Consider the following 27850-nt stretch of genomic DNA (forward strand, 5'->3'; position numbering starts at 1 on the left):
GGGGGGGGAGGGCGGGGGGGCGGGGGCGGTGGGAAGGGAGGGCCCTCCAGATCCCAGCCTTGGGCACTGGCCCTTGCTGCAGTTCAAAGGAGGACCCCGTTTAGAGTTTCTAGAAGGCGCAGTGGCCGCTGGATGCTTCTGTGCAGCCCTGGTGGCTGCCCCAGAGCACTCGCTACTGGAAAAGACGGGGCTCTGGGGCAGCTGGAGGCCACTGAGGTCCTCCCCCCCCCCCCCCCCCCCCCCTCCCAACGGCAGGCGAGAACCTTGCCTCCCCCCTCAGGAGAGAAGCCCTACCTGTGTGACAAGTGCGGTCGTGGCTTCAACCGCGTGGACAACCTGCGCTCCCACGTGAAGACCGTGCACCAGGGCAAGGCGGGCATCAAAATCCTGGAGCCAGAGGAGGGCGGGGAGGTCAGCGTGGTCACCGTGGATGACATGGTCACGCTGGCCACCGAAGCGCTGGCGGCAACCGCTGTCACTCAGCTCACAGGTGAGGGCCGCGGGCAGCAGGGGCTGGCCGCGGGCAGCCGGCCTCTGGGGTGGTGGCGACGGGCAGGTGCCTTTGGCCTTAGGCCCCTGGGACTTTGCCCACAGTGGTGCCAGTGGGGGCCGCGGTGACCGCCGACGAGACGGAAGTCCTCAAGGCCGAGATCAGCAAAGCTGTGAAGCAAGTCCAGGAGGAAGGTGAGGGGGCCGCCCGGGGCGTGAACACCTGTGAACCCCCGAGGGTTCTCCCCATCCTGACCGCAGCCCTCCGCCTCCCACAGACCCCAACACCCACATCCTCTATGCCTGCGACTCCTGTGGGGACAAGTTCCTGGACGCTAACAGCCTCGCCCAGCACGTGCGGATCCACACGGCCCAGGCGCTGGTCATGTTCCAGACGGACGCGGACTTCTACCAGCAGTACGGGCCGGGCGGCACGTGGCCGGCCGGGCAGGTGCTGCAGGCCGGGGAGCTGGTCTTCCGCCCTCGGGACGGGGCCGACGGCCAGCCTGCTCTGGCGGAGACGCCCCCCACCGGCCCTGAATGTCCACCGCCTGCTGAGTGAGCGGGCGTCTCTCCTCTGACTGTTTATTTAAGGATGGACGGCACCCTAGATCTGAGAGGGGTGGCCCCGTTCCCTAGAGAATAAATTGGATTATTTTCTAACGCTGCCTATAGCTCCCTGTGGGGTTGGGGGCGGGGGCTGCCAGAGCCGGGCCGATGCTCCACCCGGGGAGCTTCTTGGCCAAGCCAGGCTGTCCCTCGTGCAGAAGGGGACCGGTGCCTCCGGACCGGTCGAGAGAAAAGCTGGCTTCCTGGTCCTCGGTTGGGGTGTGGGCGGCACGCCCGGGGCCGGACAGACGGTGGCTCCACGCACCCCCGTCCCCCTCGGCCGGTCTCCTCCTCGGGCTTCTCACCCGTTCGGCTTCGGGACCCGAGCTCCCCGCCCCCGCCACGGAGCACAGCTGTGAGCCTGCTCCCCCTGTGCCCCGCTGGGTTGGCTTAACCAGGATCCGGGCAACCCACAGAGCCCCGCTCAGAAGCCCACTGAGCCAGAGCAGCAAGGTAGGCAGAGAGCCAGGCCCAGCGGCCACAGTTCGTTGGGCTTGGGGAAGCAGGCGGGCCCCGCCCTCACCTCACAGGATCGAGGCCGAGCTAAGTGCCATCTTTGGGGAACATCCGTTTGCCGTGCATCGGAGGGAGTCTACGACCAGGCTCTGGGCCCGGAGCCGCGTGGGCCGGGGGCTTTGTTGGGGGTGGGGGGCACCGCGAGCGCCGCCGTCGGCGGGAGACGTGATGCCGTCTCTGCCCCGTGTCCACAGTTCGCTCCCGGCAGCCGTGATCCCTCCCTCAGAGACGGCACCACCCCCTCAGCAAAAGCACAGGCCCGTTACGAGCCCCGCGACTGTCCCACGTGAGACCCCGAGTCTGTGGTCCCCGTGTTCCTGTCGCCCCATCCTCCTTTCGGGCTGTGCCGCCTCGGGGCCAGCCTGCTCCAGACTTGGAGGAGGAAGGGGCGAGAGACAGACACCAAAGTTTGCTTGAGGGGTTTCTGAGTTTGCATGGGCCGGGGGTAGTTTGTTTTTCCCGTATCCAACTTTGAAGTGCCTTCCGCGTTACCCAAGAACAAGGAAGTTCGGTCTGTGACAGAAATCTCTTTTGTATAAAACAAAACGATGCTTGGGGAGGATTAAGTGGCAGAAAAGAGACAGGTCCCATATAGACTTGGGGAGGGAAACAAGTGGGACGAGGGCTAGCTGTTCCCATAAGCAAAGGACCCTCGGTCCTCCCACCCAAGTGACAATCACATTCACACTGGACGTGTTTTGTATTTTTTAATAAAGTTTGTAATCCAATGGACACACAAAACAAAACTGCGCTGAGAAAACCAGTTTCATAAATTAATAAGTGTTAGGAAGTTGGGGGGAGAGGTCAAGGTAACAGGAAGAGGGGAAGCCAGTCTTTTTTGTACAGTCTTTTTGTGTGTGTGACACTTCAAATCGCGGGGGCCGGGCCCGTGCTGTAACGAAGCGCACTTATACAAATGAGTGACAATACAAAGTCTGAGTATGAAAATAAGATTTTCTCTGAAAACACATTTTTGGCACAGATTAAAAAAAATGTATGTCAGGGGAATTTGATTTTTTTTAAGTCAGTATTATATATATTTATATATATTATATATTTATATATACACACATCCCAAGTTCTGCATATCCCACCAAGAAAGAAAATCCTTCTGTTTGCTCTTTTTTGATTGTAAACTGTACATCCGGGTGAATCACAGATGGTGGCAGCAGGAGAATTAAGAAAGGTGACACATCCAAATGAGCAAGGGGAAGGGCGGGGTGGGGACCAAACAACCCAGTGAAATGTTCCTTGACCCCGGCGTTTCAGCAGAAGCCTGAAGTCCCGCGTTAGAGTCCTCGATGCGTGTTCAGGTACACCCAGACATCCGGAGTGTCACAGCCCGTCTTCACTGTGCAAAAGTCCAAGTCACTAATTTAGTGCAAAGGCAGTTCTGTTTTGTTTCTTAAAAACAAAAACAACAAAAAATTAATTCCACTGCCCAGTTCCTTTTCTCCAAGAGGAGGAGGGAAACCCAGCCCCAAGGTGCCTGCAGAGTCCATCGGTTGGTGGTCCGTCCTTGGGCTAAATGTCATGTAAACATACAAGTAGCAGCACCACTGCCCAGAGGGGTCTGTCCGACTGAGCCGGGTGGGCGGGCTCGAGGGCGAGGCTGGCATCTGGCAGTGGAGTACGTCCCCTGCCGCAGCTTCTTCCTCCACTTGACCGGGTTGTCCTGTGTTTACTCTTTTGCTGCAGAGCCTCGGGGAAATACACCGAGAGGTGGCTGTTCAGTGGCTCACACAGAGGCAATGACAATCATGAGGTGGGGAGAGATATTGGAGATGCTGGCGAGCAGGTCAGGGGCCAGACGGGACAGGTGGCTCTCCGAGAACTCACAGGGCGGGAAGATCTGTAGCACATAGGCGGGCTGGAGAAGAGGACGAGAGAGGGAGAAAAGTGGGATCCCCCGCCTCCGCATCGGTCACCCCACTACCGCTCTTCCAACCACTCCCGACTGGGGGCCCCGATGGGGCCCAACACGGAGCTGGGGGGAGTCCCGTTTCCCGGGGAACTAACGTCTCCGTGACTTTGTCCAGCAGATGAAACCTACAAGGTGTCAGAAAAACTAACACGAACTAAACTATCCTCCTGGGAACCTCTTGCACAGCATTAGGCTAAGAACCTCCGCCGTCTCAGCTGTTCTTGGGTTGTCTCCGGGAGGGGCAAGGACGGCCCCTCGTCTACACTCTGCTTGCCTGTTGCCTCTATCCAGATTGCCCTGTGCCCGCCTCCGGACTATTCTGGTCGGCACTGGTAACCAAGCCACCAGCTTAGATCGGCCCCACACACGTGTGCCCCGAGCGAGGACACCAGGCTGACCTGATTGGAGCCGGGGTTGGGAACGTTGATGATCCCTGCCGCCTGCTTGGCCTGCAGATAGGTGATGAAGGCCGCCTTGAGGGACTCAGTTTGGCTCACGACATCCTCTTGGTCACGGCCACAGGGCAGAGCCAGCAGCAGACAGTAATCTGTCTCCACCTGTGGCAGAAGCGTAGCCGTCAGTGACCAGGGGCCTCCCCCGGAGACAGCAGCCCAGGTAGAGGCTTGTCCAACCCAGGGGTTCAGCTCCTGCGTCCACAAAAGGCCCCCTTTCTGAGGTGACCTTCAAGTCTACCCTATTTTTTGACTGAAAAAAAAAAAAAAAAAAAAAAAAATAGGGGCCCCAATGTACTAGGCGGTTACCCCCCCCCCCCCCCCCATCGGAGACCGAACACAGCAGGAATGCCACTACCACGGCCAGCTGGGGAGACAGGCAGGTGGGGGCGCCCCACGTCCTCCCTCGCGGGCAGGGCGGTTCCTTGCCTGGGCCCTGAGACTTACCGTCATCCTCCGGGCAACCCCTTCCAGCTGGGAGGTCTCCAGCCGCATCCTCTGGGCAATCCTCAGCGGGGGGCCTCCTTCAGAAAGCGGCAGAGACCGATGTGCCAGGACGTTGTTGCCGGAGACAAAGTGGAGCTGCACGGCAGCCGTGTCGTTCTTGAGGGCCAGTAGGCCCTGCCACACAATGGGGTACTTCTGCTCTCGGGGAGATAGACAGGAAGTGAGCGCAGGGCCGGAGAGCAGAGCCCCGCCGGACGTGGCCCCGGGCAACAGCTCGCTAGTCTAAGTGGGGGCTTCAGGGCACTGAACGCCGCGCAGGGCTCGGAGGGGAGCGGGGCAGGGGCCCTGGCCAGGCTTACCTTCAGAAGCTGGACCATGTCCACGGGCCTCTGGGAAGTCAAGTGCGGAGAAGAATCTGGCTTGGGGGTGGCCTGGGCTTCAGTGTGCGTCAGGGCCAGTCCCGGAGGGGTGCTGGGGCTTGAGGTCGTGGGGACAAACGACGGCTGCTTTGGGGCAGCCTGAGCTGGGAGAGGGGCCGGGAGGTCAGGCTTCATGGAGACAGACACAGGCGATGGGTAGGAGGTCTGACTTGTTTCTGCCTGTGCCCTCTGGACCTGGGCATGAGGCTCGGCTGGCCTGTTTGTGGGGACGGCTGGGAGACGAGGCTGTTCGACTCCTGTCTGGGTCCCCTTCGCCTCCTGGGAGACCTGAGGCATCTTGCTGCTTGGTGGCTGGCCTGGCTGGCTGAGCTGGGAGGGCTGGCAGGGCTGCGTGGGCTGTGCGGGTTGTGTGGACTGCACAGGCTGGACAGGCTGTGTAGACTGCGCAGGCTGAGTGGGCTGCAAGGGCTCACCTTCAGGAGCCGGGCCCTGGAGTTCGGCGGGAGAGAGGGGGACAGAGTAAAGAGCCTGTTGTGCCCAGCACCCTGCCCCGCACCAACTGGCCACGGGTTTCTGGGCAGGGTCAGCCTCAGGCACCTCTGGTGAGCCAGGCCCATGGTGCCGATCCTCTTGGGCACTCGGGATTGAAGGTTCTGGTGGGAGGTCACCCGCTCGCTCCCCCCTCCTCCCCCCCTGCAGCCAGTAGCCACCTCCTGGTTCCCACAGCTCCTTCCCGTGCCTCCGCCCTCTGCACTGTGACCTGATCCCCTCATCCTGCAACTTAGGGAGCTCCTCTTTAAACTCACGAAAACGGCGACACATTTTGGGGACCTCACTGGCGTCTCAACGGCTATAGGGAGTAAGGCTGATCGGTGGCACTCACCTGAGCGGGAGCCTTGGTCCGAGGAGGTAGACCGATGGAGGCGGCAGCAGGAAACTGCGTGTGTGTGAGCTGCGCGGGGCTGTGGTAGGTGCGGATGTCTCCGTATCTGTACTCCTGAAACAGCTCCCCGCTGGAGTGCACGATCTGCACCCCATGGGTCACCACCACGGGTGGGGTGAGAGGCAGCCCCTGGAGCTGGCTGCTGGGGGTGACCGTGAGGATGCGGGCCTCACCGTGGGGGGCGGGGGCTGGCGCGGCTTTGGCATCTGCGGTCTTGGTGGCGTCTTTCCCGGGCTGCTGAGGGACCTTGCTGGCTGGTGGCACCTTCACTACCCCGTCGGCTGCCCGGGGCTGCTCGCTGACTGCCGTCACGTGCGGATGCACCATGATCCTCACGTCCCGGGGCACGGTGTACGGGTGCAGTCGGTACTCGGACTGCATGACCAGCACCTCTGACTGCACAGGGGCCGCAGCTCGAGCGACAGGGAGGTGATAATGCACTTCTTCCTCTGCAGGGTGTTGGGGGGCCAAGGCCGGCACGCCAGCTGTGGCTGGCTGCGGTGTGCCTGCACGCTGCGGGGCCCGGACCTCTATCTGCTGGGGCTGCAGAGGGGCCCTCGGAGAGTGAAGGGTCTCTGGCCGGATGCTGTAGGTGATGCTGGGCAGCGTGGGAGTGTTCATTCTTACCTCGCCCTGGGACAGGTGGCTGAGGGACACGGTCTGGGTGATGCTGTGCGGGGGCATGATGACAGACTGCTCCGGGTGTATGCTAGAGATGAACTGAGGCACAGGAATGCCCGCAGCCAGCATGACCGTGGCATTAGTGGAGAGCGCGGTGGACGTGGTGCTGCTGGGGTGACACGCTCTCGGGAAGGGGGTTGGAGCGGGCCCGCTGGGGCGAGGAGAATGCGCATCTGGCTTCGTGGCTGCCAAATGGGAGACCGTTCGATCTGTCGGGGTACTGGGCCCCGAGGCGACGTGGTTCACTTCTGTAGGCAGTTTGCTGGGCAGAGCAGGAGGGTGGTGGGGAGTGAGCGCAGACCCCAGGTTAGCCGGCTGAAGGACCTTGGTCTCTATTTTGAGGGTGACGGGGTCAGCAAGCTTTTTATTAGTGGTGACTATGCTTGGGGTGAGGACCAGCTGGTTGTGAACCAGCACTGGGGGTGTGTTTATGCCCTGGGTGAGAACCTTCACTGTGCCACCCTGGGTGACAGGGGTGGACACAGAGAGGTGAATGGGCTCGGGCTTCTCCAGGGATGGACGGTCAGCCTTAACAGATGAAATCACAGGAGACGCGTTGTACGTCTGGGCAGTCAGTACCAGAGTAGAATGGGTGGCCACATTTGCATAGCCTGAAGGAGCCTGGGGGCCTTTGGGCGAAGGCTGCGCTGGTGCGACAGCATCCGGTTTGACCTGGGACTTGGACACCGACTGCTGAAATTCGATGTCCATTGCACTGGCGGGGGGGATCTGGCTAATCTTGGCGCTGATCCGCTGCGGGCCTTCGGTCTTCTGCCCCGAATAGCTCAGGAGCACGACCCCTTCGGACGTGTTCACACGCAGGCCGGCACCAGAGCCCGTGTCTGCTGGACGGTCGTCAATCACCGACATAGACCCCGGGTGGAACCGACTGTTTTCATTAGTGCTCGGTCTGGGTTTGCACTTTGCTGACGGTGTAATCACTGCACCTGCCACAGTCACCGCACCTGTTGTGGCAGTCACACTGCCAGAGGCAGCCGTTACTGCACCTGCTGTGACTGTCACCGCGCCTGCATTCATGGCGCCCGCAGCGGCGTTCACCGCGCCCACGGTGGCGTTCACCGCACCCGCAGCGGCGTTCACCGCGCCCACGGTGGCATTCACCGGGGTGGTGAGAACGTTCACTGGCCCCGTCAGAACGTTCACGGGCCCCTTTAGGACGTTCACGGGGCCGGCAGGAGTGTTCACCAAACCTTTCAGCGTGGTCACCGGGCCCTTCACAGAGCTTTTGAGGGCATTCACCGGGCCGGTAAGGGCATTCACTGGGACCAAGGACACATTCACCAGGCCCGTCAGAGCGCTCACCAGGCCAGTCAGGGTTTGAGGAGCTGGTTTTGCCAGAGTGATCTTCTGCGAGTTCTCCAAATCAATGCTCACGGGCATCCGACTAATAACAGAAGTAATTTTGGGAGCAATGACCGGAGCCACCTTTTCCTTTTCAGTGGCTACTGGAGCCTCTGGGGCCTGTGTGTCAGAGGTGTTGGTTACTGGAGCCGCTGGTTTTTCTTCTAAAAGAGGCTTTTTAGACTCAACTGGAGGAGGGGGCGGTGCCTCATGCAGGCAAGGGGCGGCACTGACGGGCTCTGCAATGGCAGTCGTGACACTTGTGGAAGTGACGCCAGTGGCGGAGACGTATTTGGGGTCCATGAGGATCTTCCTCAGCGTACTGGAGCTGGTGTCGATGTCAGAAGCTTTCGTGTCTGGGGGAAGAGCTGGAGATGGGGTGGACTGAGCCCGAGGCTCCTCCTGCCTCGTGATCCACTCTGTGACCTTCGTAGAGGAGCTCTGGTGTGGGACCCCCCCAGAGGCGACAGGAGGTGGGAGCTTTGCTGCAGTTACAGAAGGAATTGGGGGGGTGGGTGTGCTGGAGTCACTGGGTGGGGTCACTGGGTCACTTTCGATGATGGAATGCACCTTGAATCTGGCTTGAGGCTCGTCCTCCACTGGTGCTGGCTGGGAGGGCGGGGGAAGGTCTGGGAGTGCAGATGCTCTGGTCGGTGTCTTTTCTTCCACGCTGCTGTCTTGGGACAAGTTCTCCAGGGATGGGGTCTTGCTTGGGTCAGAAGAACAGGACTCAGGCGGAGCGGACTGGGGCTTTTCTCTCTGCTTCTCTTCCTGTGGCGCTTCTGGGGGTGGCGCCACCCTCCCCTCATTTGTAGCAGGACTCTTGCTTTGACCTTGGTCAGGTTCAGAGACGGGAGTCTCTGTACTGACCCCCGTTTTCTTATTTGTATTCCGTTTGCGGCGTGATCGAGTTGTCTTCTGGCGCCCTTTCTCTTTCCGAGCAAGAGGGACTTCTGCTTCTTTTGATCCTTTGGCTTCTGGCACTGGCTGGGAGGGTTCGCTGCTGTTCCCTCCAGCTTCCTTGGTATCTGCTGGGCCTGCTGAGGGGTCAGGGGCACTGACTGGTGGCCCAGAAGATTCTGTGGCAGCCTCGGTCTCCAAGATGCCGGACACAGCCTCATGGGTCTCAGGCTCCATTCCCTCCCCAGGGGGCCGCAGCACTTGAGGACGGGGCTGTAGATCTGCCTGTGGTTCTGCAGGGTAAGGGGCGGCTGCTGGGAAGTTTTCTGGCTCCCCAGAAATGTCATTGATGATGGAGCCAATGGCCGCAGCCAGTTCTGTTTCACTTGCTTGGTGTGCGGGCTTGTCCCCATCCTCTGTGGAGAGGCCCTCTGGTGCATCTGTGGCCGCCGCCTTGAAGGCCGCGGAGGTGGTCTCAGTGAGCTTCGCGATGTTCTCCACGGCCTGCTCCAGCTCCATCTGCCTGGCTAACTGATTTGGTTCTGGGGACGGCGTAGTGGCAGACACATCTTCCTTCTCCTCCGGTTCCTTCTCCAGACGGGCCGGATCGCTGTTCAACTGGGAAGATAAACTCCCCTCCTTCTGGGGACTCTCGCTCTTCTCAGGGGGACCCGCCACTACCTCAGCTTCCTTTTCCGCTGCCGGCCCCGCAGGGCCCGCGGCCACACTGGGACTCACACTGGTATCCGCAGTTTTCAGATTTGCAGATTTGTCCGCTGCTGACCTAGAGTTTCGAGATCTCCCTCTCTTTGACTTGGAGTTTTTTTCAGGGGCTGCTTTTTTCTCTACCACTTCAACTGCAGGGGCTTCCGGTACATTTTTGTCTGTGCCAATTTCTTTTTTGTCACGTTTCTGTTCACTTCCTGCTTCTTCTTTATCAGCCTTGGACTTTGTATTATTTTCTTTCACACTGACCTGGGGACTCACCTCAGTGGCCGCCTCCAGACGCTCAGCATCAACTTTTGGCTCGTTTTTGCCCCTTTTCCCTTGTGGGCCACCAGCAGCTCCTGATTTTTGGGCTCGTGGGGACCTCCATCCCTCCGCTGGTTTGAGCGTCTCAACTGGTTCTTTGGCCTCGGTCTCCTCATCTTCTTCAGCTCGACGGCGTGTTTTCGGAGGCCTTCCCCTCCGTGGGGTCGTGGGAACCGCCGCGGCCTCCTGCAGCTCTCGCTCCAGTCTCTTCCTGGTCACTCGTGGCTGCTCAGTGGGCTCCTTGACGGGAGAGCGGCTCTCGTGGTCTCCCATGGTTGCATAGACACTCCTCACGTTCCGGCGCCTCGTTCGGCTGAGGGGCAAGCTTGGTTCTGGGTGTTCTGGGTCTGCCGTGGCATTTTTAGAGGCGGTCCTTGTAATCTTCTCTGCCTCCATCTTCAATTCTAAAAGCTTCTGTGCTTCTCCCCGCGGAGAATTGGACCGCTTGAGTTTCTCCCGGTCTATCCGCTCGCTCTTCCGGGTGACAGGCTTCTCCACAGTACTTGCTGCGGTGGCCTGAACAGGGGTCTTGGAACGCTTACTTTTGTTTGGCTTTTTATCTTTCGTGGCAACCGGAGGATCGACCTCAATGTCTTCAGCAGCTTGAGGCTGAACCTCAGGGACAACTTCAGCTTTTGGATTTGCACTGGGCTCAACATTAGCGGCTGAGTTTGGCTTTTCCACTTTGGGCTCATCAGCGTCCTCAGGCTTCTGAGTCGGTTTTGAAAGCGGTTGGGCACTGTCGGGTTCTGGATCTACAGTGACCTCAACCTGAGAAAATGAGGCCCCAGGAGTTGGAGGCTTGGTGTCCAGATAAGGCAGCTGGTCAACTGATGAACTTTCTTCAACAACTGATGGAGTCCTGGCAGCATCTTTATTGGCGTCCGCTCCTGGGGGCAGGTCGCCTTGCTCGGTTTGCTGCACGGCAGCGGGAGCCTGCTCAGACACAGGCTTTGCTTCTTCTGAGGCAGAGGCTGGCTCCCTGGGCTTCTCTTCTGTCACCAAAGGCACCTCCCCTGCTTTTTCACCTGCTGTCGCCTTTTCCGGTGATGACGATGCTGACTCTGGAGTTACAGCTGTGACAGCAGGAGGCCCAATGGGAAGGGGGGTCTTCGGTTCCACCTCTTTACTCTCAGAGGCAGACTCTGGGGTCTCAGGATGATCCTCTGTATCTTCCTGTTTTTCAGCCTCTTTGGGTTTTTGGTCTTTTTCCTTTTCTTTCTGTTGCATTCGCGTGAGTTCCATAAATCTGCTATGGAAAAGAACTACTGGCTCTTGAATCACGTCAGCCGTGCTGTTTGCTCCATCAGACGTCTGCCTCCCATACAACCTGCCAGCAACGAAGTCTGATTCCTCGTCTTTTCTCTCCAGATGCTGCAATCGCTTGGAATCTTGTTCAAAGATTGAGCTGTGTAAAAAACGAGAAGCAAATAATTCTTGTCTTTCCTGTTCTTCTTCTTTATGGTCATCTTTTTTATCATCCATTTTTCCTTCGGAATCAGTCCGAATTTTCTTCTTTTTCATGTACCAGGATGGGATAGGTCTTGGAGCAGAGTCAACCTTCTCTTTATCTTTGTTGTTTCGAAAATTGGCAAAACGGGAGTCCCAATCAAGAAAAGACCAGTTTTCTTCTCGAGATGAAGAGAGGGACTTAGCTCTTTCAAGCAAAGCCTTCGTGTCTGGTGTGATTGTCTTATCCAGTGCAAAAGAGTAAAATTTGTTCCTTTCTAAAGAACTGGAGAGTCTTTCCTCTCGCTCACGTAGCTTGTCTTCTCTGTCCCTCAATAAAAAAGACAACCGAGAACTTTCATATAGTGCAGAGGCTCTGGGTGAGTGGGATTTGTGTTCACCGTCTTCATCAGAATCAGAAGGCACCTCCCCAGGTTCCAAGTCACGTACAGACCTCTTTCGAAGGCTGTCTCTCTTAATTATGCTGTTTGGGAAACTCACATCAAATCTGCTGGCATCTTGTTTCATTTGAGAATCCCACCGGTTTAGTTCATCTTCAGAATTCAAGACCGAGAGCTTTATTTTGGCCATGTCTGCCATCTGTTCTCTCCTGCTAGAATCATAAGGATTAAATTTTAAAGACTCTTCTCTGACCGTGATGTTAGAATAGGGGAGACCTTTTTCATCTACTTTAGGAGACCCTCTTACTGACATGAGCCTAGGGGAGCCTATAGGGTCGTCGTCTTCGTGGAAAGAGCCATGTCGGATGCTGGGAGAACCGCCAGCCCTTTCAGAATCTTCACTGATCTGGCGTGAACTTCGGTAATTCCTCTCTCTCTTGGTGCAGACATCAAAATCCACGTGGTCCATCCTTTTCTTTTTGCTAGGAGGAGAGTCGTCAGTGACATCTTGGGGGGGTTTGCCTACCTCGTGAACCAAACTACGTCTTTCATATTCATCTACATCTTTTTTAGGACTGCCAAACTTCTCAGACTTGGCTATTTCCATCTCCATCTGCTGTTTTCTCCGACTCTGCTCCATTTGTTTTCGGTAACTCTGCGTGTGATCAATATCAATGCCAATTTTTTCTTCAGTATTTACTGAATGTGGTTTCTCTTGGCTTGGTTTACATTCAAGTGTTTCATCACGAAGACTGCAATAGTTTTTCCTAATATCTTCTCTCTCTGGTCCCTGATCATCTAATAATTGCAACTGTTTGAGTTGTGGTTTTGAGGGAATAGGTTTTTTTGACTGGATTTCTTGATTTTCCACAGAGTCACATACTGGTTCTCCCAGCCTTGCTTGTAGGTCTGAGCTGGGCCTTGAGCCAGTCCCAACAGAAACGCTGGCAAGCTCCTGACACTCTTTGGGGCTGGGAGCAGCATTAAGTCTGTCTAGTTTTATTTTCTTAGATTCTCGTTTAAGAATTTCTTTCCTCACAGGCTTTCTTTCTGACTCTCCTTCCCTCAGCAGAAGGATGTCTCTAGAGGATAGGTCAGGCTGCTTTTTTAAAAGTACCCGAGCTTCCTCCATCTCTGGACTACTTTTCTTGACTTCTGACTTTTGCTTTTCTACTTTCAAATTGGAATCTGCAAAGCGCCGCTTCCTTGCTTCCAGCTTCTCCAAATCTGCAGCGCTGACCCCATCAGCAGTCTGCTCTGGTTTTAGGTGCTTCCTGGATTTAAGCCTGCCTTCCTTATCTACCACTTCTATGTGGCTTGACAGGCCCTTTTCCTTTGGCACTTTCATTCGAACCGGTTCCAGTTTAGACAAGTCAGACTTTGCGGGCTCTGTCTGACAGACCTGAAGTTTCTGATCTAGGGCAGAAGACTTGGCAGTGTCATTATCAAGCTTGGCTTTCAGCTTTTCCAAGGGAGTATGGTCAATAACTTTCCCCTCTTTTTCTTTCACGCGGGTCAAGACTACACAGGGCATGAGCTCGAGGCGGTTTTTTGCTATCCCTTCTTTGTCAGCTTTTTCTCTGCTCAGTTTATTAGAACTCCTTGATTTTTCGGGGCTCTGTTCCCTCTCATTTTCTTGGTCTGTCTCTGAAGACTGAGAACTAGGAGAATGAACTTTTCCTTTTCGTTTCTGCTTTTCAGTTTTGTCCTTTTCCACTTTCTCCTTCCTTATTAAGCGTCTCTCTCTTTCTACTCTCTCAGGATCAAAAGTCCTTTCTTTATCTGTCTTTTCATTTTTTGTATAGCGTTCCAAACGAGATTTGTCCAGTTTTTCATATCTTGGAGGAGAAAGTGAGCTACAGCTTCCACTCCGGTCTGAGGACCTGCTGTAAATCCTCCTCTCTGAGTCACTCGGCAGCCGCTCGGACTGTGAGGGAGAGGTGCCAGGGCTCTGGGGGCGCCGCAGGTGCACCGGGCTCTGACTGCGCTCACTTGGCCGCCTCTCGTGGTCTCTGTCTCGGTCAGACTCAAATCTTTCGCGTTCTCTTTCTCGTTCCCTTTGCCTGTAACTGTATTCCCGAATATCCTGTTCGTAAGGATCATTTCTGTAATCCCTGTATTCCCGAGGATCGTCATAGTATCGCGATTCATAGTAGTCTCCTTGGTAAGTTTCCCATTCTGAATAAAATTCTCTCCCTCGAGCTGGATAGTCCCGTCTGGAGTCCTCAGGATATGTACCCGGAGTACGAACATTCTCATAATACGTACGATCTTGGCTATAGTCATAAGATCCCCTTCGTTCCTCTCTATCAAATTCAAAAAAGAATATATTAGTTCTTTTGTGTCCTTGTCATTTACACATTTAATCACACATATGAGATTAAAAGGCCTATTCTAAAAATCTTTGCCATTATTTAATCATTAGACTTGGATGGTCCAATACGGTACATAGCCACAATTTACATGTGGCTATCAGTAACTTAAAATTTGAGATGTGACTATAAAATACACATTGGACTTGGTACATTTATCTTTTAAAAAAGAAACCCTTCAAATAGTTTAGATTGACTACATGTTGAAATGGTAATATTTTACAGCTAGGAGTTAAATGAAATTAATGTCACCTTTTTTTCCCACATTTTTATGTCTACCAGAAAATTTAAAACTGGTTCAGTCGATTAAAAATGCAACTTGAAAAAAAAAAAAAATAAAAAAATAAAAATGCAACTTGATTTTAGTTCAGGTCATGATCTCATGGTTTGTGGGATCAAGCCCCACATGGGGTCCACGCTGACAGTGTACAGCCTATTTGGGATTCTCTCTCTCTCTCCCTCTCTGCCCCTCACATGTGTGCATGCTCTCTCTCAAATGAAATAAATAAGCTTAAAAAAAAAATTGAAAACCACAGTTTAGTCTACATGTTTCTACTGGATGACACTTCAGTCCCCCCCCCCCCCCTTTTTTGGTAGGAGGTGGTATGACATAATGATCACTAGTATATTACACAGTATCACATCCCCACACTTCTGAGTCTTTCATAATTACTTTTCTGCCAAAAATATTCTTACCACAATCTGGGAAAAAAACGTACTACTGGTAAAAACAGTTTAATTAAAATATTGATTAAATATTTAAAAATATTTTAATTGAAATCCTCCCACCTATGTGACCCATAGGATACTGATAACACATCTATCTCAATTCACAATTTAAAAAAGCATGCTGGGGGCCAGTCTCCCTAGGCTGTCTCCTCACTTGTAAAATGATGGTAACCTTTCCTCAGAAGGTTCTTAAGATTAAATAAGATAACATTTGTAAGAACTTTCCTAACATAATGTGAAGACCTTCCGTCATATTGTTACTTTTCCCCAACCCATGAACTGATTACAAGCTTGTGAAAGGATTCCTCAATTGTAAAGGAATTCACCATGGTTTTCTCTTACAGTGACCTATAGGGGGCATTTAAGATTAAATTTACACACAAGAACATGTATGATAGATAAAATGAAATTCACCCATAACAGAGACTAATTCTTTCACTCTTGTTCCCTCTCCATTTTTGTTCTCTCAAGCAGGTCATGCATTCTACACAGTACTGCCATTAGTGGCTCACTGAAACAAAAATCTAGAACTTAAGCCCCTAATGGCATGAGCTTTTTTTGTCTCCTTGGCTACAATTTTTTCTAGCTCTTGTAACAGTGCTTGACTCATAGGAAGGACTGAAATATCTATTGAAAGAACGAACCTTAGAAAAATATGTCAGTGGGGTTCCTGGGTGGCTCAGTTGGTTAAGCGTCTCTTTCAGGTCACGATCTCGCAGTTTGTGAGTTCAAGCCCCGTGTTGGGCGCTATGCTAACAGTATGGGGGCTGCTTGGAATTCTCTCTTTCTGCCTCTCCCCTGTTCACACATACGTGTGTACATGCTTTCTCAAAAAAAAAAAAAAAAAAAAAAAAAGGGAAGGGAGGAGAGGAGAGGAAAATATGTCAAAGCTACTACTGGGTGTTGTTCCAATACACTCTCCACAGCAAATGAAGTATCTAAAGACTTAATATCCAAACACTAGAAGCATCACACATTATTATATATATTTGTATGGCATTTCTCAGTCCAAAAAGAGTATTTTTTTTTACATTATTTAGGTTATTTTTTTTTAATGTTTATTTATTTTTGAGAGAGAGACCAGAGCGTGAGTGGGGGAGGGGCAGAGAGAGATGGGAGACACAGAATCCGAAGCAGGATCCAGGCTTCAAGCTGTCAGCACAGAGTCCAACATGGGGCTTGAACTCACAAACCGCGAGATGGTGACCCGAGCCAAAGTCGGACTCAACCAACTGAAGCACCTAGGCACCCCTATGTTATTTAATTGGTTTCGAGATGGTCTTTCTTAGAGTTCCACAGGAATCAGAGTCTTTGCCTAAATAATAGCCAGCCATCTTGCAAATGTTACTAGGCATGGAACTTGGCTAATTCATTGCCACCATAAATTCCAAGGAAACGCCATTTTCATAAACATACTGTATGCTTTCTTTTTAAAAGAAATGTTTATATGAGAGAGAGAGAGAGAGAGAGAGAGAGCGAGCAAGCAGGCACACGCACACGAGTGGGGGAGGGGCAGAGAGAGAATCCCAAGCCGTTCCATGCTGTCAGCGCACAGAGCCCAACACAAGGCTCGATCTCATGAATCATGAGATCATGACCTAAGCTGAAATCAAGAGTCAGACGCTTAACCACCTGCGCCGCCACCCAGGCACCCCACGTTCATGCTAATATAAAATGATTAAGACACCTAGAATGGCCACTAGTTCACTGCCCACATTAACAGTAGGCTTGAGAGATGTTTTAATCAGACTACAACTATACCCAAAAATATGAAAATATTTACAGAAGTTGAAGCTATATGTGTAAATGTTAGTGCTGGAGCACTGTTCAGTTTAATAAATACTGATTTTGCACATATTTTGCTGGGCCTTATGACTACCAAAAGAAATGAGTGTTCCAGTCCTCAAAGAACTCAAGTAAGAGACAGTACAACTCAACACTGAACCTTGGACAAAAGGGTGTTCAGGAACCTGGAAAAGCCAGGTTTTGAGAACTCTGTTCACATGACTGCACAATATCCCAATTCCCCTAAGTAGGTGGGAAATTCATCTAAAGCATAATAGGCTCTTGTAAATTTATCTTGAGAATCATTTTGGTAAAGTATAAAGCTCCATGCACCAGCAGGAAGGAGCACTGGGTTTATCTCCAGACTAATGTCTTAGCCTGTGACCTTATCAGCAAGGCGATCTGATCTTCAGTTCCACTAAAAGTAACACAAGATAAGAAGGAATAAATGAAATGCTACTTTTAAACTGCAGAACCCTATGCAAATCGGTCACTGTTTGCATTCCTGAGGGAAACTACCATTAGAGGTAAACCATTTTTTCATTCATTCATTTATTACGCATTCAGTGGGATGACTTCCTTCCACTCTATATGAAGGGCAGATATCCTCAAGTTCTACTGCAAAGAGTGCACTCCATAAGCACTGCCATCTAAAAAAAATGGGGCAAAACTGGGTCACACCCTTCTGCTTCCTACTTTAGGAGATAAACTCCATTCAAAAGGGATAAATAACCACGGGTAAAAACCAAAGAACAAAGCCAGAGCCAGAATGTCAGTAAAATGAGTGAATTTAAGAGTGGTAATATACAAAAATTAACACCCACACAGCATTATCCAACCCTCACAAGACACTATTCTTTGAAAAATATTTAACGTATGCATAGAGGATTTTAATGGATGTTTTGTCTTAAGTGCCACCAGACCACCAACACACTTCGTATTGGCATATGGGTAAGAATTCCTGTAAGTACTAAAAATGTTAAAAATGACTTTGAACTGCTACTTGGGGAGCCAGGGTGGAGACCTTTTTTCTCTCTCCACAGACACATATATTCTCATGCATATGCACATGTATGCTCTCACGTACGTGTGCGTTCTCTCTCTCTCTCTCTCTCTCTCTCTCTCTCTCTCTCTCTCTCTCTCACACACACACACACACACACACACACACACACACACACACACACACGACACAGAAAAACCTTACATCGAAACCGACATTCTGGCTAGAGGGCTGTGGACTCCAGTCTACTAGTGAAAAATCATCAAATCTTTATATAAGTTCAGGCTTTTGGGAATTTGGCTGCGGGGTACATTTTTCATTAAAGCAAAACAAAACCTCCTCACGGCTGCCTGGCTGGCTTGGTTGGTAGAGCATGCGACACTTGATCTGGAGGTTGTAAGTCTGAGCTCACATTTTGGGTATAGAGATTACTTAAAAATAAAATCTTTACAAAAAATAAAAATAAAAAACTTTCCCGGCATTCAATGAACGTTGTTCAATATTCCACAAGTAAAGGACTCAAAAACTATATACCTTCTTCTGTAACTTAAAAACAAAGTGGCAAAAACATGCAGTAAAAAGGGAATCAATGTATTCAACAGGTTTCTGGCAGCACAATCAGGATCTGACTCATACTTGTAGAACCCCTTTTATACTTGAACTAGAGTGTCTAAAGGCATTTTTCACACGCAGCCTTTTGTTTAATGCGTATGTACAGGGGTGGAGATCCAGTGGTAACATTCCAGGACACTTAATCACAGAGACATGTTTGGACAAACAGCCTGACCACGTGGATAATAGTTTCCATTTTCTTTTTAGTTTTTTGAGAGAGCACACATGCGCAAGGAAGGGGCAAAGGGGGAAAGAGAAGATCCCAAGCAGGCTCCACTGATCAGCACAGTGCCCAACATGGGGCTTGATCCCACGACCTCAATTATGACCTGAGCCAAAATCAAGAGTCAGACACTCACTCAACTGACTGAGCACCGCCTCCACCCCTCCCGCAACACACCCTGATAGTTTCCATTTTCAAATATGATCAGCTATTGAAGCACTTGGTGACACTATGTTAGGATGTTTTTAACATATCCAGTCTAAAAAAGAATCAATCATCAGTTTGGGGGCAGTTGTACGCTAACAGAGATAGACTGGTTCAAACTGTGAGAACTTAAAATGATTCTGAACTGCAATGTTTCCTACAAATAGCAGAAAAAATATCAAATACTGTACTGCAGTACCATGACTGAAAAAAATCAACAACAGGAAATAAGGTTTACTTTTTATGTTGCTAAAGTTACCAATTTATATATGCTTTGGCTGATTCACAAATTATTATTTAAAAGATTTGAATTCAAAACAAAGTTCTTGGTAATCTTTAAAAAAATTTTTTTAATTGTATGGGCACATGCATGGTGATAATCTGGATGCTGTCATTACTAAATAAATATACAGGGCACTTAATAGTTTGTAACGCCCTTTAACATGTTATCATATTTAATTTAAAACTGTAAGGCAGGATATTTGTACATAAAGTTATAATTTAGCAAAATAGTAACTCTTTCAAATTATAGGGCTTTCAGTGAGAAATGTATTTAGGTTACCTAAATCCCCTGAGCCACATGAAAACTGAATTCATAAAAATAAACCTGTGTTTCTGTATGGGTGAATAAAAAAGGAAAGGAGTTTTTGGGGGATGAATTTAGAAATAAGGAGTGAAAAATAAAATTTAATTCTATATAAATTTTATGTATTTGAAATTTTAAAATTCAAGTTATGCTGATAGGTTTAAAATACATACCTTATTGCTTGGGGGAAAAAAAATACATACCTTCTTTCTGCTAACATTTCATAAAAGTCTCTGATATCTTGACCAGACTTTTCCATACAGTGATAAAATGCCAGCTGGCTTTCCCGATTTGCAAAATCCACCTTAAAAACAAAGAATAGCAGGTGTTTGATTCAAGTTTCAGATTTTTAAAGTGGAAAGTGTTATCAGATTTGAAAATCCTTCCCAACACAACCCTCTAGATAAACTTCAAGTAAGAGCAATCTATCTCAACTAAGTTAAACAGTCCTAACTGGAAATGTATTTTGTTAACTCAAAATCTCTTTCAAATTCAATACAAATCTTGACAACGAGGTATACTTTATTATTTTTTAATGTAAACTCTATGCCCACTGTAAGGCTTGAACTCATGACCCTGAAATTAAGAGTCCTATGTTCTACCACCTGATCCAGCCAGGTGCCCCAGTAAAGAAGTATAATTAAAAGTTCTAGAACCCAGGGGCACCTAGGTGGCTCAGATGGTTAAGCATCAGACTCCTGATTTCAGTTCAGGTCATGATCTCACTGTTTGTGGGTTCGAGCCCCACACTGGGCTCTGATGCTGACAGTGCCTGCTTGGGATTCTCTCTTTCTCTCCCTCTCTCTCTCCCTTTTTACCCCTTCCTCACTCACACATTCTCTCTCTTCCTCTCTCAAAAATTAAATTGAAAAAAAAATTTTTTTTTAAGTTCCAGAGTCCAATACTGAAGGAGTGGAAAAGGCAAAATGGAAAACTGACACGATACCTATCAGGATTCTAGGTTGCCAAGTAATCAGATCAATGAAATCCAGCAATCTATATGTATATTTGCTGGAATCAGTCAGAAAATATAAAACATTTAAACTTCACTCACAGATGGGCCTCAGAGTCATTATTAAAAGACTATGATACCTGCTATCTATTAATATCTTATTTCAATCTAACCACCATAGGTATTAAGTGCATACATTTCTTCAAGTTCTCCTGAACCAAAGTTTTTTAAACAAAAACACCAGACAAAAGATTGTATATTCAGTGGTTACCCACTCTCTAGAAGAGGAGGAAAGAGGAAGAGAGGATCATTCTGGAAACTGGAATGACTGACACTTCAAGTTCCTGGGATGCATACACCCACAGGTGAATGCGGGCCAGCCTGCTCCAAGAGTCTACATGTAAGCACTGGGTACGTGGGATGTGGAGAGGCACATTTCCTTGAATGACACAATTTTTAGGGAAGGTTCTGTGGCTAATGACCCTGTGCCCTCAAGCAGCCAAATGTCAAAATAGTAACGTTCCCCTTAAGAACGGGACATACAGCACACTCGCTGTAAACCACGTCCCTTGCTGGCCGCCCACAAAATGCCAGTTATTAAGAGGGTGGGGTCTCAATGCGATTTTGTTTTACTTCTGTTTAGTCATTCTGCACACCTTAATTTTATTCCCACCGATTTTCCTCCCCTTGGTCTCTTTTACAGCTGCTTGCGCATATTCAATTTCATTGTAGAGGACCAGGGCCATGCCTTTTAAGCGGTCAAACACCACCTGTAAAAAACAAAACAAAAACCAAATAAGAGCCTCATCCACTAGACTCACTGTCAGTTCCAAGAAAATCTTAGGTCACAAGGACACTGCCAAAAAAAAAAAAAAAAAATTTTTTTTTTCTCTAATTCTAGAAAAAATGTCAGGGCTTTTCCCAGTGAAGATAATAAAATGTGTAGGGACTGTTTACAATTGCGGATGCTGTGCCTTGAGGTACATTATGCCTTTATTTTGTCTTTCTGCATCTTTATTTTCCATGTTGACTAAGTTCTGTACTGTGTACTTAAGTAGGCATTCTTGTAGTTTGGGCTCAAAAAAAAAAAAAAAAAAAAAATCAACACCCCTGAAAGAGAAAAAAATGTAGAACACTGAATCAACAATAAATTTCAGTGAATTTTGGTTAATAACAAGCATTATTAACTTTAAGCTACTGGATTTTTACATTTATACTAGCAGTCTTTATGATGTGTATTTGTCCAAACAACAAAAGCTACATTTAAAGAAATGCTGAAATTATACACCACACCCACCACAGTGTAACTCTGCTCTCAAGAAGGGAGTTCAAAGCTCTACTTTCACATAATGGAATGGGGCCCACAGACCCTTTTCCTGTTGCTTGTAGGTATGTTACCTTACAAACTTTGACTAGATGAACACTGTATGATCATCCCTTTAAAGTCATCTTCTTTTTTAAAAAATAAAGTCTAATGACATATTTGTGTGATTGTAAATAATTAGATAATTAGACTAATTTTCATGTGAGATAAAATAATAAAAACCTCTAAAAAACCTTCTATTTAACAGTATCATGCAAATTAGTTTCAAAATTAATCATCATGGCTAGTTCAAAACAGTTTTTCAAAATACTTCCTCACATCATAAGCTAATAGATGCAAAAGCCCTTCTACAACAAATTACTAGTAATTTTTAAAGAAAAGAAAACGTCAACACTAAGAACTGGGGCTGACAGGACAGAATTCCAAGAATAGGGAGTCAGAAGTAACCTGACACCAACACCAAAACCTCCCACCTACCTTTACCACAGGCCCATATCGGCAGAAATGGCGTGTTAAATACTGATCCGACACATTTGAAGAAAGCCCGTCTAACCACACGCAGTTTGTAGGCATGCTCTTTCCAAAACCCAGCTGAATAGGAGAGGTGAAATTTCTATTAGTAAAGTCACCAATTATTCAACTACAGAATTCTGAAAAAATCTGTCTTCTGTAGGAATCTTATCAACCATCATCCCAAGGGAGAAACATCTGGTTAAAATCAAAAGAAATGTACACAAGCGTGATCCTGCCAGGCTAAGTATTAATTCAGCTTACAGTACAAGAGGATGAGGGTGCACAGAATTATATCACCTTTACTGTTATCTAACTGTACTGCAATTTGAAATAATGAGACAGACAGACACACAAACACTCCAAATCATAACGGTGTAATAACTTATGCAAAGTCCTTTACCTTGAGGCGATTATTTCCAAGGTACTCTCCATCCATCTTCTTAATAGCCTTACAAACGCTGGCAATATCACAGTACTGCAAGAACGCGTACTGAGGAACTCCATTTACTTTCTTAATATCAATATCCTGAAAAAGCCAATTAGTACCAATTAGTGACAGGCCAACAGGAAAATAAATCAGAATAAACTAAGCCCAAACAAGGTGCATATTTCTCAAAACAGTCATATTCCCCCAAATCATTTTCTTAGTTAAAACCATACATTGTAATACAACTGTAAATAGCCTGAAAGACTACACAACACAGCATTTGTAGTCACAACCATGAAATCCTTCCTCTGTGAAATTCTTTGCAGAAGAGAAAGTGCAAACTCAAAATTTAAAATTCACAATACCTGTGTTAAGACAAATTTATGAAGAAAAAGGCTATGCTTGATTCAGCAGCACATATACTAAAATTGGAACAGTACAGAGATTAATAAAGGCAGCCTATTTAATAAAAACCTAAGAAATACAGTTGACCCTTGAACAACAGGGGGCTGGGGGCAAGGGAGTTAGTTAGGGCACCCACCTCCAAGGCAGTTGAAAATCCACATATAACTTTTGACTCCCACCAAACTTAACCATTCATACCCTACTGCTGACCAGAAGCCTTGCTGATAACATGGTTAATTAACACATATTCTGTAAAAATTATTATACTATATCCTTAAAGTAAGCTGGAAGAAAGAGAATGTTATTAAGAAAATCATAAGAAGAAAAGTCCACATTCAAGCAGATCCATGCAGTTAAAACCCATGCTGTTCGAGGGTAAACTGTAATTCGCTTCTGCAATAATCTAAAAACCTTTATTAGTGGCTGGCTGGCCATTTAAAATAGAATATCTGAGAAGAATAAGAATGAGAAAGAAATCAGGTTTTCAAAAAAGTGATTTAAAATATGCAATCCTAAATTAGAAGACTCATTTAATGTATCAGTGTATCTAACTGAACCAAGCCTGGTGACTGATATATATAGTAATAATCTCTCATATCCAGAATGAATAAATATATAAATACCTGAACTACCTTGTGAAGATGTATCAGAACACCATCCCTTGATTAAAGAAACAGTCTATAAAAGGCAAAGCCCCATCTCTTTATTTTTTTTTTTTTAAGTTTATTTATTAAGTAATCTCCACACCCAACGTGGGTCTCAAACTCAGGACCCTGAGGTCAAAAGTCATGTGTTCTTTCAACTGAGCCAGCCAGGCGCCCTTAACTCTAATTCTTTAGAAAGACTGAAACCTGTACTCATGCATGACACTCTGGTTCTGCCTACTTCACTACTTAGACAAGGTGGTGTAAAAAAGCTGGCTTACACATGAAAATGGTCCAGAGAAACCAGATACGTGGATTGCAAAACTTACACTTGAACAATAATGACCCATATGGTGATTATCTAAAGTATTCTGTAAATCACAATATTTACGCCTTTTTAAGGGTCATAAGCCAATAATCAAAAGCTGAAACAGAGCAAAATGAATAATGCATTTGAAGAGCAGTTTGAGGAATCCTTAAAAAAAGCAGTAGTTTATACTTAAAATAGTTCTTCTTTTTTTCTTTTAAATAGGCTTCACCCCCAGCGAGAAGCCAAATGCAGGGCTTGAGCTCACAACCCTGAGATCAAGACCTGAGCTGAGATTCAGTGTCGGACGCTCAATGGCATAAGCCACCCAGGCACCCCTATACTCAAAACAGTTCTAAGTAATGGTAAATAGGAGCTGAGTTTCACCAAAATGTAGTACGCAACAATCCAGAATAACTCCATGTAAGAGAAATGGTCTCCAAAGAATATTGGTGGGTAGGCTCACTACAAGGGTTCTTCTAGCTACAGCATAATCTATCAATAAGCAGCAGACCATTTCCCCTAAGTTTGTGTGTCATTAAAATAGTTACCCTCGTGAGCAATTGCAAACATGGAATAATGGTTTTCAAACAGAATAGGACATGGCCACTTATTAAGCATGGATCTTAAACACTATAATCACTCCATGTGTAGCAACCCTGCTGATGAAAATGTATCTATGTACACAAATACAATTTCTTACGCTCCTCCAAAATTCAAAGTAGCAGCCACATTCAAATAAAAGTATATCTGAAAGTTTTATCAACTCATAGACTCATAAATGCTAAGCAGCAAAATAAATAAAACTTTTCTGTCACAAAAAGGCTGGAGCCCAGGTAGGTTAAGTGAACTCATCTAAGTAGGCAGTACGGCTGGAATTAGGGTGTGTGATAAAAGAACTTAAAATAATTGAAATTCAAGAAAGGAAAATGAATGTTTTGCTGTTTCTCTAAATATATAGCTTGTTTTTTCTTACTTTGTACCAACCATTTCTATCTCTTGCTCCTAGTCCCTTTGAGGTTTAGGTCAACTACAAGCACAAATATTTTATTCACTAGATTGTATCATTTAAAAAAAGTAAGAATTTTTACTTCCAACATTAGTGTATAAATAAGGATGGATAGATGGACGGACACATACACACACACACCTGAAAGATTAACAGTAACTGTTCTTAACCCAGAACGTTTTTTTACTCTCTAAAATCCAAATATACACAACAATTTTCTTGCTGTTACTAATACAAAGTCTAGGAAAGACAGAAGTAATTTCCCTATTTTTTTCAAACACAAAACAAAATAGTATATATATCCCAAGGGTATAAAGCTGTAACCAAACTATTTTCACTATAAAGTGACTCAAGTTTTGAGTCACGAGGAACAGAAAAACCCTTCGAATTCCTAAATTTAATAATGACTTGCAAAATATAAAAAGTGATTCTAATTAAAATTTCAAAACAGAACTGAGCTTCCAGCATGACATCCACATTCCAGTAATCCCCAAGGTATTTCTGACATGAATTGTGATAACACAATACTCCTATACTAAGTTGCTGCTTCTTTCTTACAGACTTCTTTTTTATTTTCCTTCCCACCCACAGGACTAGAAATGGCTTTAAACAGTACTCGATGGACAAAGAAAATAAGAAAAATGGATAGAAAAATACATATATATAAATAAAACAAATACCTATTATATAGTTTTATATACACACATAAAACAGTCCCCCAAGGAGTTTTGCCAGACCATCTTTTAGCAGGAGTTAAAAACACAGGGCAAATGAGAAAAGTATTTGTTACACCATCTAAATATCATCTTTCCAAATATAATCTTGTACTATGCTTTATGTTTTACGACAAAGATCTAAAACTTTTTACTGTAAAAAAACAACATACCACAATTTCTCCGAAGCGCTGGAAGATGTTGCGAAGGTCATGATAAGTAGTGGTTTTTTCAAGGTTGCCAATAAAGAGGGTTCTTGTTGCTTTGGGGTGAAATTCATCTATCCTTTCATCCAAAGGACGAAATTCATTTTCACTTTCCGTTTCTGTTAAGTGTTTTGGGGGCAGAGTAAAAAGAGAAGAGGGTTGTTTGTTTGTTTTTTTCTTTTTCTTTTTTAAGTAATCTCTATACCCAATGTAGGGTTCAAACTCACAACACCAAGATCAAAAGTCACATGCCCTACAGACTGAGCCAGCCAGGCACCCCAAAACCGAAGAATGTTTTAATGTATATTTAGATATCACAGGAAAATCTACACTTAAGAATCTCTGAAATATTGGGTGTGAATACTCATACAATCTGAAAAAGGTATATACAGCTTCAGAAATAGCTGCCTTTTGCTTAACTCCAAAGGCTAAAGAAACTTGTCAAAAAAACTTAGGGGTAAGTAACACTTTCTTTCTTCGATCTTCAAAATAGAAAAGTGGACTGAATTTCAGTCCGCTAAGTTCATTTGTTTTAAAAATAATCACTAACACAGAAATAGATTTTAAACCCCAGCAAAAACAGCAATTACTTAAGCCTAATCTTAGGTTCCAAAAATTCTGCAGCAGGCTCTCGATGGGAAGTATAAAACTACAATCTGAAACACACGTAAAACTCAACTGAAAACAGGCCAGCTTCATTACTTAATTTGCTTTTCAGCATTTTATAAAATATTTAGCATTTTGCATCTCTGTTAATTAACAGAGCCCAACCATCTAAATGTAGCGATTTTTAGATACAAGAATAGTAATTGTATGCAAACTGACTGAAGCAGTACTTCTGAAACTGCTGCCACATGGGCCCCAATGACACACACAGGGAGACCACACACCACTCCTAACTAAGGTTTCTATTTCTTATGATTAAAGCCCTGGTTTAGTGTCTAATTCAAGCACAACCTTTCTCTAAAGCTCCATTTTAAACACGGTCCAGCGCAGAATATTCAATGTTTTGTTGATAATAACTTATACACAGCCTATTATGTTCTCTTTTTTTAATGTAAAACAAAGCCACACAAAAAAGTTAACAATTAACTGACTGAAACAAACTGTTTAGAGACAGGCACTAAATATTACTGATGTCACCAACAACACTGATACTGAAAAGATTCAACTTCTGAGCTGCTCAACTTCTGAGCTGCTGAGTGAATTCAGACAGAACACACCTCACTCCCGATTCCAGTCTGACTGCTCTAATGGCAGCTCAGCTTAATCTTACTGGTGTCATCAAAGAATATGTACTTTCAGAGACTCAAGTGGACCCAGAAACTGCCAGGGTTCCTGTACCTGTCTCCATACTGTATTTTGATCATATCTCCCAGGGGAGATCTCATTTCAAGATCAACTAGGTCTTCTTGAAACTAACAGAGGGCACATATTTAGGAATATTTCATTTAAAAAGGGAGAAAAAATGAAAAAGAAAAGAAAAAATAATTCAGACACATCTTAAGGTTTATACTCCAAAAGGCAGAATCAGAAAGATAGAACATAATTTGCAACCATTAAAATCGTACGTACTGGCTTCATTTCCACCAAATAAACAGCTCAATAAAAATTTCAAAATCAGAAATTCAGTTTAACAAAGATTTTTAAAAAGTGTATTTTCCACATGTCATCTATTTAACCTTCATGACCAGTTCAGGTCTTAATGCCTGCATGTCAATGTAAAAAAACTCTTTTTATCTTCGCAATTTCATGTTTAAGGGATTGTAATGATCTATCTGCACAGAACTAAGCACAATCTTAGAAGCCACCTGGGGTCTATATGCAGAGTTGGGCTTCTTGGATTTGGATCTTTCTAACAAGAGGTCCCTGACCTAAGGAAGCAATCAGCTCCATACATTTCAATACAAAACATTTTATGACTTAACCATCCAACAACAATTCCAACCAAGTCTCCATACTCACATTCAACTGCTTTCAAATATCCCATTCAACAAGTGTTTCATGCTGTCCCACCTGGAAAAAGTACGTTCAAGCTTTCCTACGCCTCAACCAACCAAACTTCTCAAAATCTTCACTAGCAGGTGTGGTTAAAGCCCAGGTGCTAACTAATTAGGTAAAATGCATTTTTTACAGTGAAAATGACAAGCCAGCCCCACGACTTGGGAGATGTGAGGGCCATCTATTGTTAAAGGCCCTGAATTAGATCCCCGCTACTTAATAATTATATGTGGCTCTAACAACTTCCTAC

General features: G+C 46.8%; 2 protein-coding genes across 4 annotated transcripts in view; one reads left to right on the forward strand and one right to left on the reverse strand.

Annotated features, from left to right (window-relative positions):
- The window catches only part of ZBTB17 (zinc finger and BTB domain containing 17), a 37575-nt gene extending 36423 nt beyond the window's left edge, over nt 1-1152 (forward strand). The window contains exons 14-16 of the mRNA XM_049617999.1: nt 281-490; nt 595-684; nt 768-1152. Of these exons, the coding sequence (XP_049473956.1) occupies nt 281-490; nt 595-684; nt 768-1051 (584 nt within the window). The 3' untranslated portion in view covers nt 1052-1152. The remainder of the gene's footprint in view (nt 1-280; nt 491-594; nt 685-767) is intronic.
- Nucleotides 1153-2308: 1156 nt separating this feature from the next.
- Nucleotides 2309-27850, reverse strand: part of SPEN (spen family transcriptional repressor) — a 91163-nt gene continuing 65621 nt past the window's right edge. For all 3 annotated transcript variants that reach the window (XM_049617993.1, XM_049617995.1, XM_049617994.1), the window contains 10 exons: nt 25567-25718; nt 22289-22414; nt 21853-21966; nt 20708-20821; nt 19303-19403; nt 5701-13891; nt 4797-5306; nt 4438-4632; nt 3937-4095; nt 2309-3484 (listed from right to left, as the gene is read on the reverse strand). In XM_049617993.1, the coding sequence (XP_049473950.1) occupies nt 3353-3484; nt 3937-4095; nt 4438-4632; nt 4797-5306; nt 5701-13891; nt 19303-19403; nt 20708-20821; nt 21853-21966; nt 22289-22414; nt 25567-25718 (9794 nt within the window). In that variant the 3' untranslated portion in view covers nt 2309-3352. The remainder of the gene's footprint in view (nt 3485-3936; nt 4096-4437; nt 4633-4796; nt 5307-5700; nt 13892-19302; nt 19404-20707; nt 20822-21852; nt 21967-22288; nt 22415-25566; nt 25719-27850) is intronic.

This window comes from Panthera uncia (assembly GCF_023721935.1).
Source record: "Panthera uncia isolate 11264 chromosome C1 unlocalized genomic scaffold, Puncia_PCG_1.0 HiC_scaffold_4, whole genome shotgun sequence".
In the NCBI taxonomy this organism is placed as follows: domain Eukaryota; kingdom Metazoa; phylum Chordata; class Mammalia; order Carnivora; family Felidae; genus Panthera; species Panthera uncia.